Source organism: Xylocopa sonorina, chromosome 15 (assembly GCF_050948175.1).
Source record: "Xylocopa sonorina isolate GNS202 chromosome 15, iyXylSono1_principal, whole genome shotgun sequence".
Classification (NCBI taxonomy): Eukaryota; Metazoa; Arthropoda; class Insecta; order Hymenoptera; family Apidae; genus Xylocopa; species Xylocopa sonorina.
Window position 1 is genome coordinate 2,299,740 of NC_135207.1, and position 24,170 is coordinate 2,323,909.

Genomic DNA, 24,170 nt, shown 5'->3' on the forward strand with positions numbered 1-24,170 from the left:
TTATGTTGAATGGATGTTTCGATACACGATACGTAAATATATCAATTGCGACCGATTTCAGATAAGAAAATGTGTATATCTAGCAATAAGAACTTAATATTGCGAAAGAGGAGTGCAACAGAGGGAATCTCGAATGTACGTACTCATATAATACACTGTAAACTTAAAACTAAGTAACAAATAATTATGTTGAATGAATTTTTCGATACACGATACGTAAATATATCAATTGCGACCGATTTCAGATAAGAAAATGTGTATATCTAGCAATAAGAACTTAATATTGCGAAAGAGGAACACAACAGCGAGAATTTCGAATGTAATCATTAAAGTCACTGTAAGCTTTAAATTAAGTAGCAAATAATAATTTCTGATCGATTTCAGATAAGAAAACGTGTACATCTAGCAATAAGAACTTAATATTGCGAAAGAGAAGCGCAACAGAGAATCTCGAACGTACGTACTCATATAATACCCTGTAAACTTTAAACTAAGTAGCAAATAATTATATTGAATGAACGTTTCGATACACCACACGTGAATATATCATTTGTGATCGATTTCAGACAAGAAATCTAACAATAATAGCTTGATGTTGCGAAAGAGGAGCGCAACAGTGAGAATCTTGAACGTACATACTCATTAAGCAGACTGTAAACTTTAAACCAAGTAGCAAATAATTATATTGAATGAAAGTTTCGATACACGATACGTAAATATATCAATTGCGACCGATTTCAGATAAGAAAGCTTGTACATCTAGCAATAAGAACTTAATATTGCGAAAGAGGAACACTACAGCGAGAATTTCGAATGTAATCATTAAAGTCACTGTAAGCTTTAAATTAAGTAGCAAATAATTATGTTGAATGAATATTTCGATACACGATACGTAAATATACCATTTGCGACCGATTTCAGACAAGAAAACTAACAATAATAGCTTGATGTTGCGAAAGAGGAGCGCAACAGCGAGAATCTCGAACGTACATACTCATTAAGCACACTGTAAACTTTAAACTAAGTAGCAAATAATCATTTTGAATGAACGTTTCGATACACGACAGGTAAATATATCATTTGCGACCGATTTCAGATAAGAAAACGTGTAAGAAGAGAAGCGCAACAGAGAATATCGAACGTACGTACTCATATAATACACTGTAAACTTGAAACTAAGTAGCAAATAATTATATTGAATGAAAGTTTCGATACACGACACGTAAATATATCATTTGCGACTGATTTCAGATAAGAAAACGTGTAAGAAGAGAAGCGCAACAGAGAATCTTGAACGTACGTACTCATATAATATACTGTAAACTTTAAACTAAGTAGCAAATAATCATTTTGAATGAACGTTTCGATACACGACACGTGAATATATCATTTGTGATCGATTTCAGACAAGAAAACTAACAATAATAGCTTGATGTTGCGAAAGAGGTACATACTCATTAAGCACATTGTAAACTTTAAACTAAGTAGCAAATAATTATATTGAATGAACGATTCGATACACAATACGTAAATATACCATTTGCGACCGATTTCAGATAAGAAAACGTGTGAGAAGAGAAGCGCAACAGAGAATCTCAAACGTACGTATTCATATAATACACTGTAAACTTGAAACTAAGTAGCAAATAATCATTTTGAATGAACGTTTCGATACACGACAGGTAAATATATCATTTGCGACCGATTTCAGATAAGAAAACGTGTGCATCTAGCAATAATAACTTAATATTGCGAAAGAGGAGCAGCAGCGAGAATCTCGAAGGTACGCACGCTTCTGGTACGTCCACATCGAGAGTGACGGGACGAGAAGAACGAATTGCGTTATATGACTAACCTGACCTGATTCCCTGGCAGTCAGCGGGTGACAAATGTCAAGTGCAGTTTTGACTGCACCGCGAATGCTACGATCGTCGGTAAAGTTGATCCTCTGCATAGATGATGGCGAATCGTAAAAAAATTTATGATTCGTCCCGATCCGTGTCGAAAAATGCGAGGCGTAACGTCGGGGAAGTCATATTCTCGTCGTCCTCGTCTGACGAAGAGGTAACGACGGGATGTCGGAGTTGCAGGAACACGTCCAAGGAATACTATGCCAAGAATCGTGTCGAGACGGATCCGCAAGCAGGTTAGATCAAACCTGATATTTTTTTAGAAAATACTGGATGACTATTAATGGCCTTGCATCCCCTCACAGGACAAGACCCGTCGAAAATCGATGAGAATCCCTTCAGTTTCAAGCATTTCCTGAAGAACGGTTCGCAGATAAATTATCAGAACGCCGGAGCACGTCCCAAGGTTTATTCGTCCCAGACACCAGCTCCTTATAGTGCTGATAAAGGGCCTGCGGTGTACTCTCGCAATCCGACAGAGCTGCCAGACTTTGTGCAAGACCACCTGGTTATCGAGCAATACTATCTGAATCACGAGCCCAAACAGCAGACCATCTCGGATGTTGACAATCTTCCTGATTTCGCGTTGAACAGTGTGGAACAGAGGCAAACTCGATTGAGAAACGAGTCGAAGAAGAATGAACCTAGTGCTTTGTGTGATCTGTCGTTCGATGTGCCTGGTAATTGGGACAAAGTACTACCTCAGAGAAATCAGTCTGCGCCAAGTACAAGTTGTTCTGCTCATTTAAATCTACCTGTTTTTGTTTCGAGATCTAATGCAGGATCGAACGAACGTCCAGAATCATCAGGTATTTGCAAAAAGAATACGTCGCGATACTAAGAACGATCCAAGTGAAGTTTTCTATTAATAATTCTTTGGAATTCAGGGTTTCCATTAGATTTACCGATATCCGTTGCCGAGCCTTATCCTGGCTCGGATGCTGCTGTAAGAGATTGTCCTCACTCAGGAACAACTGAAACGATTATCCCAAAATCTTTACCAGACTTTTTAAATGATGGTCCTATCCATAACAGGACAACATTATCAACAGAACCTGGATCTATCCCGAACAATGCGGAATCTACAGAGAGGAGGGTACGAATGATATTGAATTTTGAATTATTATTGTACGCTCGTCACAATTTTCAAAATTATATATACGTATAATAACTTTTGCAGTTAGTACTAGAAAATGAGAGATTACGACATGAATTAGAGTTAGCCCAAAAACAACTCAATGAGAAATCAGAAAGGTAAATTTTAAAAACCTTAAGCATTTGTACAGAATTTGCGTATATGTATACATATATTTTCTTGTTGACTTGTGTTGTGTTGATTACAGAATTCAATTATTAGAATCGGAATTAGCATCTAGAAAAGAAGTGGAGCACGAAGAAACGGTTCACCTTGAAAAAGCCATGGAACAAGTTGAGGATAATCTAAAACGTAGTACAGTAAGTATAGAGTGTGCATATATTTATTTACCATAGATGTAAACGTTTGTAAATTCTGATTCTTTACAGAGAAGGGCCGTTAGCGCAGAAAGTACTGTTTCCTCATTAAAAAAAGAGATTAAATCTTTAACGGTTAGTATAATTTTCTACCTGGTTTTAAAATATTTTATTACAGTACACGAAATCAATTGTAAAATCAATTCAGACGGAGATAACGTCACTACGATTAGAAAACAAAGAACTTAAAGCCGGAATTACGATGAGTAGTAGAAGTGAGTACGGTTCGACAAACGCAGATCAAACGGTAAGAAGGCTAGCCAGCGATCTGAGAAGTGCAGCTTCATCAGCAGAAGTGTCGCTGAGGTAGAGATTTATATTTAAATCGGAGAATTGTCAAATAAATTAGAGAATATAATATAATTGTATGTATCGATGTTACAGACAGCTAATGTCCGGTGTGGACAATTTAAGAGTACTAGCTTCAGCGCTGGAAAACGTGGACAGAATAGAAGACAGGACCAAAGACTTTCTACCGGATGATTTTGATGAGGATAACGCTGCTGGTCCTGCACTTTAATACATTCTTATGTACCTCCCCTTTCTGTACACAGCCCTTGTTTTACCCCCTTTTACGATACGTATCCCAGCCTGTGCTAATAAGTTCCTCGAACTCGCGCGATCGCGTCCAGTATCCGTTTTAGAGTCGATTAGTGATCTGATTCGATCGAAGAGCACGACATTCATATCATGTTTGTTGTAATCTCTACGTGTTAATAATAGCTCTTGAATTTCGACTTACATAAGAGTTATAGGTGTACGACAATTATATATACATATATATATCAACCCTGCTTGGCAAAGCATGCCTTTTTAAATGTAATTCTTAGCAACAAACATGGATAAAATAGCAGCTTAAACACGATGTATCACGACGCGGTTCCGAGCAATGAAAGAAAACTAAAAATTTTAACTTTTATATGTACGTTTTGACGTGAAGCCATAATACGATAAAGCACTGGTTGGGATTCAAGACATACGATTCCAATGCAGTTGTTAAGAAAAAAAAAAAAGAAAACAATATTTTAATAGTTATTGTGACAATGTTACGTGTACAGTTTCAGATTACATGTTCCATTTCTTTGCAAATGTTAAAACTACTCAGCTAAGCAATTAGATCCGAAGCAGACAAGATCCTTCGTGTATTTTTCTATTTAAGGGGGTACATGACTCTTGAGTCTCGGAAACATGAATCTCCTATTAATCGTTGTAATTATACGAATTGACAAATGTTTTTCTAAGCGATGTATAGTAACGATATACATATGTACTCGGTAATCGATGTATCCGATATATTTCTATAACGAAACGAGTCAAATTTTTAAGAATTGCCTTTGTACGTGACATATGAACAATTTCAAGTATTATTCTATTTACATTTCTATTTATATAATATTAAACAAATTCATTACGTTAAAAACTTCAAACCGCCGCATACTCTAATATTATGATAAAATATTTTATATCTTCATAATATATATACATCATGAAAATATTTTAAAACTTGTGGATCAATATTTATAAATGACAACTGTTTTTTATTCGATGTCAATAGTAATTTTATATTTTACATCCACGCATACACACACTGTTTATACTTACAAGTACAACAATCTGTGATCATTATTATTTCATATACTTTTAAATTTGCGAATTTAATTTATTTCTGATATTATTTAACGTTAAATTTATCTTTGAGCTGGAAAATATTATGAAGGATTCGTAAAATGTTTCAAGGTTTATTTGCCCCCTTAAAATTTCAATTAAACATTGATATAACACGCTTCATATGCAAATTTTAAATTAATTGTTTTATTAATAAGTTATATATAACAGAATTACATTGCCTGCAATGTGTATTTTTTTATTCCAGAAACATATATAAACAAAATACATATTTTTCAATTGTGGCAGTGAATACTGTTTAACGCAGCAAAAATTTCAATCATATTTTCTTTAAGAAAATAATTCTCTCAATTGATGCACATAATATTTCATCAATAAATTGCACGTATAGAGGAACTTAAATAATTAATTCGTAATAAAAAATTTAAAAAAGTACCAAAGTACTGAATAACAATATGAACAAAAATTAGTCTTATTTCATAATAATATCAAATGCAAATTAATTTGCCTTTATACTTAAAAAGTCTTCTTACTTAAATATCGATTGATATACTACTGTATGCACAAAGATTGAGATAGCTTATTATTGAAGACCTTCAAAAATACTAAGTAAGTCAGTTTGTGTTTCAGTGTGACTAGTTTGAGTACTTAACCAGGAACGACACGCACTCATCGAAATATTGCAACCTGTTTCACATAATAAGGATTTTGTTTGTGTCTCCGCAGAGACAGTGGTATCCTCGAGTTGTGTCCACGGTGTTTGTGTTTGGATATTGGATAATCCTAAATCAGTCGATAGCATTTCATTGCAAGTTTGCGTGCATGTATTACTGTATAATAACTGTTCCATGTTATCAAGATTATTTGTTGTCTGTGTTTCAATAGTAGAACTTAAAGCAAATGATCTCGTTAAGGGATCAGAATCAAAAAATGATTGCGAATAAGCTTGTTCTGTTTGAGTCTCTATACTGCTAAACTTATCATCAAAAGTTTTGTCCGTGAGCATGGGATCTGACCGTGATATACTGTTGGAGGGCACGAAGGAGTATCCTTCTACAACTGTTGACGTTTCTTCCGCATAAGGTAGAGTCATTAAAGCAACTGTACTCTTTGGGGCGCATTGTATCAATGGATTTGTATTATGATCGTAAAATGTTTCAAACTCTGTTTGAGTGACGTTATCGTTTAAAACTTCAAACATATCTTTTTCAGGTATCGTCTGAGTACCCGAGGTGCTCTTATCTTCCCAAAAATCTTGTAATCCATCATCGTGACGAAGCGGTAACGGACTACTAGGAAATAAATTTGACGATGCAAAATTACCGAGATTAAGGTCTTCTTTTAACAGTGTATAATCTACATTTTGAGATACAGTATTCTTTCCATGTTTTTGAAACTTTAGCGAGTTCTTAAATATTTGCGAAGCTTGTATCGTTTGTGTTTCCATAGACATTACACTCTGTCTAGCTCTCTGTGAGATACTCGTCTGTGTTTGTTTAGACACTCCACGTTTTCCATTATAACAACTATTATTGATATGTTTTAATGGACTCGATATTCTTCTACTCTTTTTATACTCGTCAGTTTGTATACCAACATCCGATGTGAGCCTTTGCGTGCAACCGTTATTATGACTGGATAATTTACTCTCATTTTGATTTGTTGGTAGTATAGTAACTAATTTATTTATTTCCGTTTGATTAGTTCGTAAAATCAATCTCATTGTTTTAGAACTTGTACGCCTATGAGAACATTGATAATTGCGACGTAAATGGACGATAATAAATATTGAAATAGTCGTCTCGTACGTTCGGCTTACCTTGAGAAACTTTTATATTTGTCATTTATGGTATGCAGAGACCTCTTCGCATGCGTAAGCAACGCTTCATAGGTAGTGTAGGTTTTCGAACAAGTACATGCGAATTCGATCCCGCATATTCTCATGTGGCCTTCTTTGGCTGCTTCGGTGGAAAAGCTTTTCTCGCAACGGGTGCATGCGTGTGTCTTTTTCGCGTGTACTTTAAGGTAATGCTAAATACATGTATTTAAGTATTAAATGTTTTAAATGTTAAAGTACAACAAAGTTAAGTTAAAGTACAACAAATTATGTTATAATTGCTCTGTGTAACTTTATTCAAACACTAACCTGCTTAAGGTATTTCATAGTACTAAAATGTCTTTCCGCTTTCGGTGCGTATATACAAGACTCCACTGGGCAATGATATTGTACATGTTCCTTTATTGTTTTATCCAGATTTTTACGCTGGTGCACTTTGAGATCGTGCAGCCGATATCGCGGTTCATTTTGAAATACGAGCCCGCATTTCTCGCATTTAACATTGTTCGTTATCACGCTGAGCTCTTCTGGCGACGGACAGACAGTTTTAACACAATTCGAGACATTCTCTGCCGGTTTTGTTTTCTTCATTGGAGGTTATCTTCCTCTGCGGCGCTCAACATTTATACAAATTGCCGCCGCTTAGGTGACCGGTCCAATCGATCTAAACATACAAACCAAGGCCATTGATCCCATCGCATAAAACAAACGCCTGGTGGCAGCTGTCCAATGAAAAGTGATTTTATCTAGTGTAACCTGAAACTATCTAGACGATGCTGCTTCTGATTGGATCAGCATCGATACAAATTTATGTCAATAAAATGGAATAAATACTCTCGTCCGTCATTTGTCAGTAAGTTCTTATAATGCAGAGTTAACATTTCGAATTATAATTAGGAATTTGAAAATTGCTCGATTTAAAATTCTAATTAGTGAAAATTGATTATTATAGAAGTATTAGTCTGTTGTTAATATTTCATTATGATTTCCAATATCTGTAAATATAAAATTCTTATTTTATTACTCTAAGGTATTTATTATTTAAGATGAGCATTTTTCAATATTTTCTGGCAAATCAATGTCACGGAGAATATCATTTAAATCGACGAGTTTAAGTTTTCTAATTTATAAATCAGTGATGTAAAATTTATACGTTGTCATACTTTATTATATATATATAATATACATGTTAATGTTTGTTTAATAAGTTAAAAAATATCTTGAAAATTAGTAGAGAATATAACCAATGACTTGTGCATACAATATATACATACTATACAAAAAAGTAACATAAAAATAATAGACATAATTTTTCTATTCCTCTTACAGCCGTCTCAACATCTCTCATCACCCGAATATATACCACTACGAGGTGAAATATCAACTATACTCAACCTTCGTCAATTACATTTATTAACATCAACGTACAACTACTCTACACGTATATACCTTCCATCTAATTCACGCACAAAACCACTCAGTTTCACAATGCTTGTATTTAAAGATTGCTGAAGAAAAAAGGCGGAAAATGGGGCAACACGCATTCGAGCCCTTTTACCGTGCGTACATACGTTTGATATCGATTTTTTAAGTTCACACGACTAATATCGCACGTTTCAGGTGAAACGATCCATCGTACATCATCGTCTTCGACGAGCAGAGTCTTCGACTCGTTTTACTCGAGGAAAAACCGTGGATGCATCACGGGCTAACCGAATAACTCGTCGCGAAAGATACGATGCGCGAATTTGGAAGTGCAGCAGCTTAAGGTCGTCGTACGTTGGATCGACACAGTCTGCTCCACTTCTACAACAGATACGTGGTGGACTGTACGGACTTGCGACACAAGTGCACGCTCGTATAGCTGGTTTCCCAGATCAGTAAGTACCAGCGGGGGTACAAGCGGCGCTGCTCGCTACGTAGGAGCTACTTGTCACTCAGTGGCCACACGTCAACCGAGGATCACGTTCGCAGTGCTTGTTCCTATTTTCTGTATGAGTGCGCCCGTACAGTCTCTCAACGAAGGAAACGCCGTTGAATCGTTTCGTGGCGCAACCTAATAAGCGATATAATTACACGCACGAAGTCTGCAATTTGTGAGTAATTCGCGGCGCGCGTTTCATCTATCAGCGCATCGAGACTCGATACCTCAACGTGCCTCGGACATTTAAACAGGGTCTCGCGAACCTTACAAACGGGTACGATGCTTTTTCTCGAGAATTCTCCATCAGCAACTCCCTCCTCTCGTTCGTATTATTTCAAATAACAGCGATCCGTGCGCATTCGCGTGCGTTCATCGCGAGGAAACTTCTGGTTATCGATTTGTAGTGACACGTAGTAGTTATATGCACGTTTGATTACGAATAATACGAACTCGTTTGCGTCGGTGGTATCGAACGATTCCACGTTATTTCCATCAATTATCGATCTCATTCTGTAGATAGGTCAATCGTACAAACTCGTATTGTACTTAATTCTTTATCTCTTTTTCTAGGATCGTTTGCACTAAACAATCAGAGTTCCCATTCAAACGTTTGCTTCTCATCGTAATACCACGTGCATAATAGTCTTCGTAAACACTGAAACACTTCTTGTGGGAACGCTATAAATATATTACCATGTAAATTCGATAGATTACGCGTAACTGCGTGCAAGCAAGGTTTCTCTTCTCAGTAAATTAATCGAACTATGTTTTTACAGTTTACGTTATATGATATCGTTTAATATCAGCGGCGAGATAATCACGGTGACACTCGTTCCTTTAGAAAATCGATGAAAGCGACTTTTGTTTAATTCGAAAGTAGGTTAGTGGCAAATGTCCGCGTTATCCGGACAAATGTGTTTGCCGGTTGTTTTCTTCTATCATTTAAGTTCGACTCTTTCAATCGAGAAATTTCCACGCGATATTACACGCGTAATGTACGTACGTTAATTGCTTATTATAAATAGTTTGTACGCCCTATCAAACGCAATATTTACAGCTAACAGTAACGTTGTTATGTCTCTAGATCATTTGAAACGGGTCAGTATCCAAAATCGTGCATGTTTATCGAATACAATGCTGTTCTGCTGCGAAATGTCGAAATTCTTTGAATACGTATAACAAGCGTGCCAATTCTTGCACATTCCAGCAATTCTCCTTGAATAAGAGTTATTATTTTATTCTTATATAATTGAAAATACTGTCGAAGGGTAACAGAAATTTGCTCGTCTGACCTTCGCGTGACTGAAAATCGCCAGAACGTTTAACTTGCGCTCATTCGCATACATAAAACCATACACGTAGGATGCTCCAGTTTTGTAGTCAAACTTTGTCAGCATATTTACACCAGATATTTAAAAGAAAAAATGTTATATAAATATCAGTAATTTGTAAGTTTAGAAAAAAATCTCTAATAAACATGCAGTACAAAGGTTAACGACATACACACTGACCACCTTAGAGTTACTATCATACAAGATAAAAATAAATAGATAATTAACTTAACCACTGTGTAATTACAAATATCGTATCTCAAAATGACAACGTTAAACAATTGAATATATTATTCTACGAAGTTTATCTCGATTTTGTTTCGTCTTAACGAACAAATTAGTCGTTTCTTGTAATTCGTTCGATGCGTACATACATCCTGTCGCTGAATAATATTCCTTATTCTCGTAATCTCTTAATGAGGCTTTAAACAGCAGCTGTTAAAATATATACTGACAAAGTTTGATCGAAGAAACGAGGATACCCTGTATTATTCTACGTGTACAGTGTTTAACGCTTTCGTTGAAATGTTGACAGGAATTAATTCAGACCATGAGCTGTGTGTTTCCTTTTTTCGAAACCGTAAAACCGGACTGATAAATGATAGTGTCATCTTGTTGGGGATATCGCGAGATCCTGCCGCGACAAGCGTTCGACCTTAAAATAAGCGTTGAGAATCATCGTTGGCGTGCCATAGCTGCCAATTAACCGGTTGAAAAAAAAAACGAGAAGAGAAAGAGAGGAAGAAACGAAGCGCAGAAGACATGAAAGACACGGTGGGCAAAAAATACGAAAAACTTTTCGAAGATAATGAACTCGACGCCGCCGCTGCAGCAGCCGCAGCTGCCGACAAGGAACAGAGCGAGAGCGCACCGGTGAAGGAGGTAAGAATTATTTTCGACTAACGTCACGCGTTATTCCAACACAATTTTTTATACAACCATCATGAATCAGTTTCTAAGCTGCAGTCTATTTCTCTATGATTCACCTTATACATTTATAATAATATATTTTATTTTCTAACGAAGAGGACTGTTCTTTGTCATCGAAGTTCCTCTCATATAGAGTATAATGAATTTGGAAGCAGAGTGCAGAGATGCAATTAATCGAGACACGTAAAATGTTTATTCTAACACAATTTTTTCTACAACCATCATGAAACAGTTTCTAAGCTGCAGTCTATTTCTCTATGATTCACCTTATGCATTGATAATAATATATTTTATTTTGTAACGAAGGGGACTGTTCTTTGTCATCGAAGTTTCTTTCGTATAGAGTATAATGAATTTGGAAGCAGAGTGCAGAGATGCAATTAATCGAGACACGTAAAATGTTTATTCTAACACAATTTTTTCTACAACCATCATGAATTAGTTTCTAGGCTGCAGTCTATTTTTCTATGATTCACCTTATACATTTATAATAATATATTTTATTTTCTAACGAAGAGGACTGTTCCTTGTCATCGAAGTTTCTTTCATAATGAATTTGGTATAATGAATTTGGAAGTAGAGCGCGATTAATCGCGTATAATGTGAAATAAACGCGTGCACAAATTTTGTATAGAGTGCATGTATTGTACAGAGAAGTTCATTGTATCCGTAGTGTCTTTAAATGTTCTGTATCGATCGAATGTTCACCCTGCCAACAGCACCTGCCAGGGCCCCTATTGTCACCTGTGCTTTTATTTACAGATGGGATTTTTTTTTAGTTCCATTGTTCTGATACGTCGCTTTCGCGATTCAGGAAAATTATACGCCAGAAAATCGTAAATCACAGCGTCAGATGTTATCTAACGTATCAATAGCAACGAAACTTATGTAACAATTGTTTCTCGGAAGTAATGATTTTTTCAATAGCAAAATACACGCGTTACACGCTCGTATAATTGCATTTAGAGATATTTTATATTGTGCGAAGATAAAACTGGCGACAAATGCTGTGAATATGTTGACCTGAAGTAATAACTTCAACAATGTGACCTTGCACGGTCTCTGGAAAATGGATCGATAATCGCTAGAATGGAAAATCGAATAGTTGCAATTTACACGATACTTTCGAAGTCTCGTGTATTGTACAACATTCTCTTACTAAGACAACAATTAAAATTACATTGCTATTAGATCGTAAATGCAACTATAATGTAAGAATCTTTCATTTGCTATTATTACGAAATAATTTTCCATCCAAATACTTTTCGTCAAGTTAAAGTCAAGTGTTAAATTTATTTACTGTAGAAATAAATTCTTATTATTACACAGTAAGTACGATCGAGTGACTTAATACAAAGAATAGTGACAGAAAATAAATAAATAGCAGAAATAGTTTAATTTGTAGATATTCAAATAATGTGATGAATCTCTAGAAAATTTTAAACAAGTAAGAAAAAAATTGCATCGTTTTAAAAAACTTAGCTGAGGTATACAAAAACATTATGCACTAAAAATGATAGTGTTTCGTTTTCTACAGATAGAATAACATAAGAATAAAGTAAATAGCAGAAATAGTTTATCATATATTTATAAATTAATTTGTAGATATTCAAATAATGTGGTGAATCTGTAGAAAATGTTAAACAAGTAAATAATAAAAATTGCATCGTTTTAAAAAACTTAGCTGAGGTATACAAAAACATTATGTACTAAAAATGATAGTGTTTCGTTTTCTACAGATAGAATAACATAAGAATAAAATAAATAGCAGAAATAGTTTATCATATATTTATAAATTAATTTGTAGATATTCAAATAATGTGGTGAATCTGTAGAAAATGTTAAACAAGTAAATAATAAAAATTGCATCGTTTTAAGAAACTTAACTGAGGTATACAAACATTATGCACCAAAAATGATAGTGTTTCATTTTCTACAGATAGAATAACATAAACCTCATTTGAAATTAAAATAAATGGGTCACAAAAATATGTGCACGTGTGTAAATAAAATCAGCAGGGAAATAATTCTGTATTTCGTCATCCAGGAATATAAGTTTGTATAGTCGAAAGTACTGGAACGTCCTTACAGTCACGAACCGCGTAACGTAACGATTCAAAATTTGACAATATAGAATAAAATACGCACACGCACGTCGACTCTAAAGTAAGTTATTACACGAAAAGCTTACATTTGTATCCTATACGTATATATATATTGTAGAAAACACTGGAAAAATGTTGAAACACGTGAAAATTCGACAGATATCCGTGAAACTATTTCTCTTATCTGTACAGATGCGTACGTCTTTATTCTGACAAATCTCAGTTTGCATTCGTGTCAGATTTGTATGTTGCACAGCATGCATAAACAGAAGGTACACGTGTCGTGTTAGAAGTGATAGTTGACATTAATCAGACTAGTCATCGCTAAACACGTGTAAAATGGAAATAAATTGAATTACGAATTTAATAGAGTTATCGCCTCGTTTGATCTAATTGGCGAATAAATTCTTATTCAAATTTGCGCTTGCACCTTTTACGTGAATAAGTAGCCACTGTTCAAAATAAAGGAACACTGTAAAACCGTTTGATGTGCACGTGAAAATGTGGAAGGCCTTTAACGAACGTAACAATGTGTCATCGGTATCGTGATCTTGAATGTACTTATCTGTTAACGTCAAATGGTTTCATAGGAAAAAAACTATCGTTGAAATTATCGTTAAGAAACGATGCGTTTGATCAGTCGTTCGCCAATTTAAAATTAGTGAAAGTTAGCGATAAAGGTTAGGAAATCGTTTTTGTATACATAGGTTAAAGTGTCATTGATTATTCAGAGGTGTATATTAATCGTAGAATTGTTAATTGAAATTTTTTAAGGATAAAGATCAAACGTCAGAGATGTGGTTAACAACAGCCGAAGCAGCCAGCCTTGGTGCTGAGGAAGTAGCAGCTAGATTACACGTCGACATAAGAACAGGTCTTTGGTGGCAGGAAGCGGATCATCGAAGACAATTAGTTGGATTCAATGAATTTAGTGTTAAAGAGGAAGAGCCGACATGGAAGAAGTACCTCGAACAGGTATGAGAGTAATTACTTTTGGCTGTTTCGATATATATATCAGCGTTAGTTACAAAATGTACAATTTATTTTCTTTCTTATTCCAGTTTAAGAATCCTTTAATTCTGTTACTTCTCGGTTCAGCTTTTGTTAGTATATGTATGAAACAGTTTGACGATGCTGTCAGTATTACAGTGGTAAGTGTATAATTAACGATGATTATGTTTGCAAAAATTCCATTTTTTATGCTGTATTTTAGTAACTAACATGTTTTTCTCAGGCTATCATAATAGTGGTGACAGTCGCATTTGTACAAGAATACCGCTCTGAAAAATCCTTAGAGGAATTAAATAAACTGGTGCCACCGGCATGTCACTGGTAAATCGATTTTTAATTTCTAATTATTCGTTTCGACACAGTGTTTAAACTTGTGAAATTATAAGTAAGAGTTGGTAGCATTATTTACTTGAATTAACATTTTCTCTAGAAGTGTAATCCTTGGAGGATATGTTAGCCCTTTATATGGAGTATTCCTTTGCCTTATTAAAAAAGAAGATGTAGTACCCAATTCGAATCAATAAATCGATAAGGTGAAATTTCCTTTCCTGTAACATCTAAAATATCATCCTTTCAAGGATGCAAAGCTATAGGTTGAAGATGAAAGTTAGACCTATCTATTGTTATAAAACATATGTACAAGAACGTTTTTTAATGTTATACAATTTTTATGTCAAACTAACGTTTATAACATTTCTTTGCAGCTTACGAGAAGGTCGAGTAGAAACATTTCTTGCTCGCAATTTAGTTCCTGGTGATGTAGTTTATTTAAATATCGGCGATAGAGTACCTGCGGATATCCGAATATTCGAGGCAATAGATTTAGCGATCGATGAGAGTAGTTTTACCGGCGAAACTGAACCGGCACAAAAGTCAACAGCTCCGATACTCAAAACAAATGGATTGACGTCAAAAAGAAATATTGCATTCATGGGTACATTGGTGCGTTGCGGAAATGGAAAAGTACGTTATATATATTGTAACAAATGAATTTCCATGCATAAGTATACCGTATTATTTATTTATTAATGTATAACAAAAAATATTTTATAGGGTATAGTAGTGAACACAGGCGAGAAAAGTGAATTCGGGGAAGTTTTCTCAATGATGCAAGCTGAAGAAGCACCAAAAACTCCGCTTCAAAGAAGTATGGATATCTTGGGCACTCAATTATCGTTTTATTCATTCTGCATTATCGGTATTATTATGCTTCTTGGCTGGATCCAAGGCAAAGCTATACTTGAAATGTTTACCATCGGTGTAAGTTTGGCAGTAGCAGCTATACCAGAGGGTTTGCCTATTGTTGTAACCGTTACTTTAGCATTGGGTGTTATGAGGATGGCTAAAAGGAAAGTCATTGTAAAAAAATTACCAACAGTTGAAACCCTTGGTAAATATATTACAGTTAAATTACTTAACCATACTCCGTTGAATGCATTTTAAAATGTGCAATGAACACTATTAAGTTGATTTAAATTTTGCTTGTGTTTTAAATAGTTAGAAAAATAATATCGTGCGTTCGTTTAAACAGAACATAGTGTTACGTATCTAACATATAATTATATAACATTTATCGAATCTGCTTAAAGTATAATGCATGATTATTGTGTTGTTACACGCGTAGGTTGTGTGAACGTGATATGTTCCGATAAAACTGGCACTATCACTAAAAATGAGATGACTGCAACGATTTTGGTTACATCGGAAGGTTACATAGCTGATATTACTGGCGCTGGTTACAATGATAAAGGGGAAGTGCGAATTCGTAAATGTGACAATTTCGATCTTGCGCATAAAGCTATCAGCAATATGTTGGAAGTAGGATGCGTCTGCAATAACGCTATAATACAGAACGACACTTTGCTTGGTCAACCAACAGAAGGTGCATTGATGGCACTGTCGATGAAATATGGGATGTATGGAATCGCTGATAAGTATTTGCGATTACAAGAATATCCGTTCTCATCTGAACAAAAAATGATGGCTGTGAAGTGTACGCCAAAACACGGAGAGGTAATATTTTATAAAAAAAAAAAAGTTACGTAAAGAATTATTTAGAAGTTACTTCAAAAAGATATCTCCATATATATTATAGAACAGACAAGAAATATATTTTGTAAAAGGTGCTCTAGAAAAGATCTTACCGCTATGTACTAAGTATTCTGTTAATGGCCAAGTATACTCTTTGAATCAAAAGAAAGACGAAGAATTTTTAACAGAAGCATATGATATTGGACAACAAGGATTAAGAGGTACGTTTTAATTATTTTCAAGTTTACCATAAGTAATTGCTGTATTGCGTACCTGTTAAGATACAAATAGAAGAGAATTCATAATTAAGCTAACAGACACCTGTCAGAATCAGACAGTTGGCCTAATATAGTGTTTAAGAATTAGTATTGATATAATCATTAATTGTATAAATTTTATATTTCTCAATATTACTTGCAGTAATTGGTTTAGCACGCGGTTCGTCATTACAAGATCTAATGTACGTTGGTCTTGTGGGTATATGCGATCCCCCTCGACCACATGTTCGTGAATCAATAACGACTCTCATAAACAGCGGTGTTAAAGTGAAAATGGTTACAGGTGACGCCAAAGAAACTGCATCCGCAATTGGTATATATAATTTTTTTACAGTTTGTAAAAGTCTCGCAAGAATAGTGCACCGCATTTGCTTTTGTCATTCTAGCAAGTATGATCGGGTTAGACGTACTTCACTCGCGACTAATCTCCGGAGACGAAATCGACTTAATGTCCGAACACCAATTAGAGCAGTGTATCAGTAATGTTAGCGTATTCTATCGTGTCACGCCTAAGCATAAATTATGTATCGTGAAAGCGTTACAAAGGGAAGGAAACATAGTGGGCATGACTGGTGACGGTGTAAATGATGGTGTCGCTTTAAAGAAAGCAGACATAGGCATAGCCATGGGTAAAAATGGCACTGATGTCTGTAAAGAAGCTGCGGACATGATTTTAGTGGATGACGATTTTGGAAGTATCATGTACATATTAGTTTCCTTTCCGGCATTGTTCAGTATTTTCATACATTTATTCTCTTTCTGACTGTATATACATTGATATTTTAGTGCTGCAATTGAGGAAGGGAAAGGGATTTTCCACAACATACGAAATTTTGTAAGATTTCAATTAAGTACCAGTATAGCTGCTCTATCTCTAATTGCGCTTGCTACGTTGATGGGCATACCAAATCCCTTAAATGCAATGCAAATTCTTTGGATCAATATTATCATGGATGGCCCACCTGCTCAAAGGTAAATCGACTGTTTGAAAGATTTTTCTAACATTATACGTTATATTATAATGTATATATGTATATCAATTATTCATCGTAGTCTTGGCGTCGAACCTGTTGATAAGGATGTTTTAAAGCAAAAGCCACGCGACACGAAAGAACCAATGATTACGCGACGTCTAATCATCAACGTATTATTGTCAGCTACTATTATTATTCTTGGTACTCTATGGGTATATAATCGAGAGGTACGAAATTTTGTTTTCAGAAAAGAATATTCAATTATATATCTAACATTTTTTACGGTTTATTGTTATCAGATGACGACTGATGGTAACACTGCAAGAGATACAACTATGACATTTACATGTTTCGTTTTCTTCGATATGTTCAATGCTCTAAGTTGTAGATCACAGGTAAGAAGTAATGGAGCAACCTATGTAACATTTGCAGAATCATTTATTGGTGTGTTTTAAAGCTAAAATAAGATAAATGTATCATATAACAAAAAGTCCATAGCTGCTTTATTAGAGTTACGATTATAGTATATTCTTCATGAACTAAACATAGGATAAACATTTTAGACCAAATCGATATTTACCATTGGTTTATGGAGTAACAAAATGTTCCTGGTAGCTGTAACATTATCAGTAATTGGACAGATGTTAGTGATCTACTTTCCACCATTGCAACGGGTTTTCCAAACCGAGGCCCTATCGGTAAAAGGTGCATATTTTAAACGAAACTTTCTATGATGCAGATTGAAACATGACATGTTATTTTTCAACTTATAAAAAAAAAAAACATTTCTTTTTCTGTTTTTAACAGATATCTTGTTTCTCGTCGCACTCACATCAAGCGTTTTCATAATTAGCGAGATAAAGAAATTTATAGAGAGACAACTATACAGGCGACGAGCAGGTACACAATATTACAATAAGTCCGAGATGGATTTTGTATGACAGTTGCAGTCTGCCGAAGATAAGGCGGACAAGGATCATTTGGAATAATAATAAAAAAAAAAAGGAAAGAAATACCCAACACACATCGTACGGGTAGTAGTCATTCGTTCGTTTATCAAACATTATCTCGCTATAGACTCGACTATGCTTGCACATTTGTAAAATTGTATGTGCACCGCGTCACAAAACGAACATTTCTCACGCGTTTAATCAAGTGCGTTCAAACGATGACAGCATTTTTTTTTTATCATTTATAATTAAAATTCTCTCTCTCTCTCTCTCTCTCTCTCTCTCTCTCTTTCTTTCTATGACGTACGATTACTCAGGTTTTTAGGCGTTAGAATCTAGCCATCTTCACTTCTCGTCTTCACGGTAATTATATTGGACACGTCGTAGACTCTAGAAACACTATTATGCACATTCCACACATTTTTTGTAGACGATCAATTTTAATGATACTATTTCGCAATCGTATTTGTAGCAATCTTCTTGTCATTGAGTAATCATGATGTTGTTCTAATGTTTAACATTCTCTCTTCATCTGATTAACAAAGCAATTGCTCTTTCGAACGTACACATTCGTTTCTACTTCCTCGCGGGCTCTTTTGGCCCGTGGTCAGTAATTGTAGATCGTTATTGTCGAATAATAAAGAGAAACCGTAATCCGTGACAAAGAAACATAATGTTTAAGGCAAGTAAGTTTAAGCACACGAGTCGATTGCATTTGAAAATACAATTGATTATAACGGAAAGAATAAACGATCTTGTAATGTTCCTTAATTCCATTATGTAACCCGATGTGCTTCTGATAACAAGAAAAAAATGAACTTATAATACGTTAAAATATTACATGTACATGTACTCTGTATATTTTTATTATTATGTATTCTTACAGCGTATTATGTATCATTTTAACAGTTACAAGCATGATCTTATAAACAGGTTTGGACTTTTCTATACTAAAAGTGTAGAAAATAGTATCCACCAAGCGAAGCTAGGATGGTGTCAGAAGAAGCAAAAGATATTATTTATGTGGTTCTACGTTTAAAAAATTCCATTATTAAACCTGAGTTGTTGTGAAGCACAAATTGAATAATTGAAGAGGAAGCTCAAGTAAGAGTCTATGTTACATGACTGTGTAACTTTCCGAGTTCGAATAATTCTCGGTAAGACAGACTTTTATAAAACTGGAACATGACGCGACATCGGTGCAGCCTGCGTAAACACTGCGATATGGACTTTCCTTTCATAAATTGGACTTCATAAATGGACTTTCCTTTCATAAATACACACAACGTGCTTTTTTTCTCTATTTGTATCAGCTTTGACTGGAATGTTTGCTACGCATGCACATTAAAACGATCTACGTAGACTGTACTTCATAAATTCAATTATAATCGAAATGTAACGTGGATTCTTCTTTGAGGTTTATCTTTAGTTATTAAAACTGATCATTTTTAGCCCAACAAAGTATACGTTACATTTTTCTGCGTAAACATTTAGCATTATATAGTTGTATATAGTTCCTTAGCATTTGAATTTAATTCTTTCGACTTTACATTGATTTCTTTCGTTTCAATTGTACTTCCAGATCTGTTTATAAGCCGTTATCATAACTCGTTGAACACAGTTCATCAACCATAACCGTTTTAATAGCGTGTGCTATCTTAATGGATTCCCTCGAGGGCGGTATAAGTTTTGTATTGATATAGATCTGGTCCTCCATAACCGTAGAGTAGCTTTCCTCTGCCATTTTCATCGTAATATGGATAGCGGTATTTAGGCCTACAAATAATCAGGTTATAATTAGTAGCTGTAATTCTGTTTGTTTTGTAACAAACAATTTATACGTATGTATTTTACGTAGTCAGTATTAAGTTGCCTAGAAAATTCGTGCTGATTTCTAAATAGGAATAAGGACATTCTATATTTTAATCTAATTATCTTTTCATTTAATAATATATAGCAGGTTTTCTTTATCAACATCTGTGAGGAAATTTGAAAATTCAACTTTTTCCAAAGATAAAAATCGTCTCCATCAGAGAGTAGTCTTTTCAAGGATTCTTTACCTTTAATACTACATAATTCCCTCTTCTAAACTTAAGAAGATATTTGCAAATAAATTGATTCTAACGAATTTGTCCCAAGAATATACTTTGATAAACGATTATTTTGAATATACGTGAACATCATTTTTAATTATCGATCGTAATTGAATTGTAAACGTTGTCTACAAGAAGTTGGCACGAATTATCTGGACAACTCAATACGTAACTTTTAACACCCGTGAACGACTTTCTTTGCTTGTACATACTATTATTGATTGTAACTTGGCATGAGACTATTGTAATCCTTTTTGCAATTTTCTAACAACGAACCGCCTCCTTTTGTACGTATTGCGAACACAAATTTGTCCATACTTTGTACATTTTTCTTACCGTTCGAAATATTGAAAGTTAGGTGCCTTTGGTTCAGCAATCGATGCCGTGGTCTGAACGACCAAACCGAGAAGAAATGTAACGAGTATCGTTACAAGGATCACGGTCGTCCACTGAAAGTAGATCATTAATAAACAACGTGTCGAAATGAGGTGTGCAAAAAAAAACCAGTAGGTACCCTACATTTAGCGCGCGATGTGCTTTAACTGGATCCATTAAATGTTTCGTAATAAATAGTATGGAAAAGATTGAGAAACGAAGGATTTATATGTCTGCATATATAGTCTTGCGTGTTATGTGCGTCGTAGAACCGGGTCAAACGATATTTTGAGACCTACGTTAACTAGTGCGCCCCTTAAATCCTTCTCAGCGCATAAATGGTTAGATTCGCAGAAAATGAATTAGCACAAATATACTTTTCGCGCAAATTTTTGGTTTCTCGTTTTACTTACGGGTTCGCGTCTCGCCATCTCGCTGACTTCAAGCACTAGTCGAACACTTTCAATCTACGGAATGAAAGTTTGAAAGTCCCCGGGAAAGCGTAGCGATGGGTCGCGAGCGTTTTTTACTCGACGACGGTTACCTTTGTCGTAGGCGAAAAGCACAGAATGAAATGTTTAATTTACCAACAGCCACGGAAAGGCAGCACCAGGGCCCGTACGATCGGTCTGTATCCGTTTTTCTGATTCCACGTTTTACTACTTAGCCACTTCTCATTCTAAAATCCGTTACCATGCCTCGTTCGCCCCCCTCCAGCTCGCTCATTCTTCGATACCAAAGTATCGAGTGAAAGTCGGCCGGAGCACACTTTGTACTTTGCACTACGCGCACCTGCGTGACCGAACGCACGATGGACGCAACGCTCGTGAGGTTAAAATTTGCGTTTCTGTTACTTGCCATTCGTTGACAATTGCTGAAGTACAATTCGCAATCGAAGGAAGAACGACTATGGATTTCAAATCGGGTAGTTTATACAGAAACTGCACATTATGTTTTTTTTAATAAAAGAAGAATGGTGTAAGCAATTCTCAAGTAAAATTTGTAACTTATAGCATATAGAACGCATGACGGATGCCCTGATCGTAAGGTTAAAATTTGCATTTCTGTTGCTTGCCATTTGTTGACAATTGATGAAATACTATTCGTAATCGAAGGAAGAACGACTACGGATTTTAAATCGAGTAGTTTATATAGAAATTACATATTATCTTTACTTAATAAAAAAAGAACGATATAAACGATTCTTAAGTAAAATTTGTAACTTATAACATATAGAACGCACCAACCGTATGGTTAAAATTTGCATCTCTGTTGCTTGCCATTCGTTGACAATTGACGAAATACTATTCGTAATCGAAGAAAGAACAATTATAGATTTTAAATCGTGTAGTTTATATAGAAACTGCATATTATGTTTCTTTAATAGAAAAAGAACAATGTAAACAATTCTGAAGTAGAATCTGTAACTTATAGAACGCACGATGGACGCACCGGTCGTAAGATTAAAATTTGTGTTTCTGTTGCTTGCCATTCGTTGACAATTGCTGAAATAGAATTCGCAATCGAAGGAAGAACGACTATGGATTTCAAATCGGGTAGTTTATACAGAAACTGCACATTATGTTTTTTTAATAAAAGAAGAATGGTGTAAGCAATTCTCAAGTAAAATTTGTAACTTATAGCATATAGAACGCACCGACCGTAAGGTTAAAATTTGCATTTCTGTAGCTTGCCACTTGTCGACAATTGACGAAATACTATTCGTAATCGAAGAAAGAAGGTCCACGGATTTTAAATTGAGTAGTTTATATAGAAACTGCATATTATATTTCTTTAATAAAAAAAGAACGCTGTAAACGATTGTCAAGTAAAATTTGTAACTTATAGCAAATAGAACGCATGACGGATGCCCTGATCGTAAGGTTAAAATTTGCATTTCTGTTGCTTGCTATTCGTTGACAATTGCTGAAATACAATTCGTAATCGAAGGAAGAACAACTATGGATTTCAAATCGGGTAGTTTATACAGAAACTGCATATTATGTTTCTTTAATAAAAAAAACAATTCTCAAGTAAAATTTGTAACTTATAGTATATAGAACGCACGATGAACGCCTTGAACGCAGCATTAAAATTTACGTCTCTGTTGCTTGCCATTTGTTGACAATTGATTAAATACTATTCGTAATCGAAGAAAGAACGATTATAGATTTTAAATCGAGTAGTTTATATAGAAACTGCATAATACGTTTCCTTAATAGAAAAAGAACAATGTAAACAATTCTGAAGTAGAATCTATAACTTATAGAACGCATGATGGACGCACCGATCGTAAGATTAAAATTTGCCTTTCTGTTATTTGCCACTTGTCGACAATTGACAATATATTATTTATAATCAAAGGAAGAACGACTATGGATTTTAAATTGAGTAGTTTATATAGAAACTGCATATTATGTTTCTTTAATAGAAAAAGAACAATGTAAACAATTCTGAAGTAGAATCTGTAACTTATAGAACGCACGATGGACGCACCGATCGTAAGATTAAAATTTGTGTTTCTGTTGCTTGCCATTCGTTAACAACTGTTGAAACACTATTCGCAATCGAAGAAAGAACGGCTATGGATTTTAAATCAAGTAGTTTATATAGAAACTGCATATTATGTTTCTTTAATAAAAGAAGAATGGTGTAAATAATTCTCAAGTAAAATTTGTAACTTATAGCACATAGAACGCACCGACCGTGAGGTTAAAATTTGCATTCCTGTAGCTTGCCACTTGTCGACAATTGACGAAATACTATTCGTAATCGAGGAAAAAACGATTATGGATTTTAAATTGAGTAATTTATATAGAAACTGCATATTATCTTTCTTTAATAGAAAAAGAACGATGTAAGCAATTCTTTAATAGAATTTGTAACTTATAGCACAAAGAACGCACGATGGACGCCCTAATCGCAGGATTAAAATTTGCATTTCTGTTGCTTGCCACTTGTCGACAATTGTAGAAATACTATTCGTAATCGAAGGAAGAACGACTATGGATTTCAAATCGGGTAGTTTATACAGAAACTGCATATTATGTTTCTTTAATCAAAAAAGGTCGATGTAAGCAATTCTCAAGTAGAATTTGTAACTTATAGCATATACTTAAAGATAGTGGATAATAGTATAAACACGCTTAAGGTAGATAATGTTACCCGTCCAACGTTTATTTTTTGTACATGTTAATTATATGATACATCAGTTAGAATGATTAAAATTCATCTTCCTTTTTACTGGGATTATCTTAATCTACTTTCAATAATTTTATTCAAT

The 24,170-nt window shown here is 34.7% G+C and overlaps 4 protein-coding genes across 4 annotated transcripts; 2 read left to right on the forward strand and 2 right to left on the reverse strand.

Moving 5' to 3' along the window:
* Window positions 1-1,820: 1,820 nt before the first annotated feature.
* On the forward strand, window positions 1,821-4,798 carry L(3)04053 (lethal (3) 04053). Its single transcript, XM_076907298.1, has 8 exons — window positions 1,821-2,146; window positions 2,216-2,719; window positions 2,798-3,006; window positions 3,091-3,164; window positions 3,254-3,365; window positions 3,435-3,497; window positions 3,571-3,728; window positions 3,807-4,798. The coding sequence occupies exons 1-8, from the start codon at window positions 1,957-1,959 to the stop codon at window positions 3,940-3,942; spliced, it is 1,446 nt and encodes a 481-aa protein (XP_076763413.1). The 5' UTR covers window positions 1,821-1,956; the 3' UTR covers window positions 3,943-4,798.
* A 197-nt stretch (window positions 4,799-4,995) lies between these two features.
* Asciz (ASCIZ zinc finger protein) lies at window positions 4,996-7,523 on the reverse strand. Its single transcript, XM_076907297.1, has 3 exons — window positions 7,195-7,523; window positions 6,868-7,079; window positions 4,996-6,790 (listed from the first exon to the last, which is right to left on the reverse strand). Exons 1-3 carry the CDS (start codon window positions 7,474-7,476, stop codon window positions 5,632-5,634), a joined length of 1,653 nt encoding a protein of 550 aa, XP_076763412.1. The 5' UTR covers window positions 7,477-7,523; the 3' UTR covers window positions 4,996-5,631.
* Window positions 7,524-8,964: 1,441 nt separating this feature from the next.
* Spock (secretory pathway calcium atpase) lies at window positions 8,965-19,190 on the forward strand. Its single transcript, XM_076907296.1, has 16 exons — window positions 8,965-8,981; window positions 10,676-11,022; window positions 13,950-14,150; window positions 14,237-14,326; window positions 14,410-14,507; window positions 14,891-15,149; window positions 15,240-15,576; window positions 15,811-16,199; window positions 16,282-16,438; window positions 16,638-16,808; window positions 16,882-17,197; window positions 17,282-17,467; window positions 17,549-17,696; window positions 17,769-17,864; window positions 18,033-18,174; window positions 18,277-19,190. Exons 2-16 carry the CDS (start codon window positions 10,903-10,905, stop codon window positions 18,408-18,410), a joined length of 2,844 nt encoding a protein of 947 aa, XP_076763411.1. The 5' UTR covers window positions 8,965-8,981; window positions 10,676-10,902; the 3' UTR covers window positions 18,411-19,190.
* A 711-nt stretch (window positions 19,191-19,901) lies between these two features.
* On the reverse strand, window positions 19,902-20,976 carry LOC143430639 (uncharacterized). The gene is made up of 2 exons (XM_076907013.1): window positions 20,849-20,976; window positions 19,902-20,195 (listed from the first exon to the last, which is right to left on the reverse strand). Exons 1-2 carry the CDS (start codon window positions 20,974-20,976, stop codon window positions 20,078-20,080), a joined length of 246 nt encoding a protein of 81 aa, XP_076763128.1. The 3' UTR covers window positions 19,902-20,077.
* Window positions 20,977-24,170: the final 3,194 nt, after the last annotated feature.

What these genes read in the sequence shown, in the direction of transcription:
- LOC143430639 (XM_076907013.1), bottom strand. Translation starts at nt 20,976, where the DNA reads ATGATCTACTTTCAGTGGACGACCGTGATCCTTGTAACGATACTCGTT. An exon ending in AACTTTCAATATTTCGAACG is followed by an intron (nt 20,196 to 20,848) that starts GTAAGAAAAATG and finishes GATTATTTGTAG; the next exon opens with GCCTAAATACCGCTATCCAT.
- Spock (XM_076907296.1), top strand. Translation starts at nt 10,903, where the DNA reads ATGAAAGACACGGTGGGCAAAAAATACGAAAAACTTTTCGAAGATAAT. An exon ending in ATGCTGTCAGTATTACAGTG is followed by an intron (nt 14,327 to 14,409) that starts GTAAGTGTATAA and finishes TGTTTTTCTCAG; the next exon opens with GCTATCATAATAGTGGTGAC. An exon ending in TGCGTTGCGGAAATGGAAAA is followed by an intron (nt 15,150 to 15,239) that starts GTACGTTATATA and finishes AATATTTTATAG; the next exon opens with GGTATAGTAGTGAACACAGG.
- Asciz (XM_076907297.1), bottom strand. Translation starts at nt 7,476, where the DNA reads ATGAAGAAAACAAAACCGGCAGAGAATGTCTCGAATTGTGTTAAAACT. An exon ending in CTATGAAATACCTTAAGCAG is followed by an intron (nt 7,080 to 7,194) that starts GTTAGTGTTTGA and finishes ACATGTATTTAG; the next exon opens with CATTACCTTAAAGTACACGC. An exon ending in AAATATAAAAGTTTCTCAAG is followed by an intron (nt 6,791 to 6,867) that starts GTAAGCCGAACG and finishes ATGTTCTCATAG; the next exon opens with GCGTACAAGTTCTAAAACAA.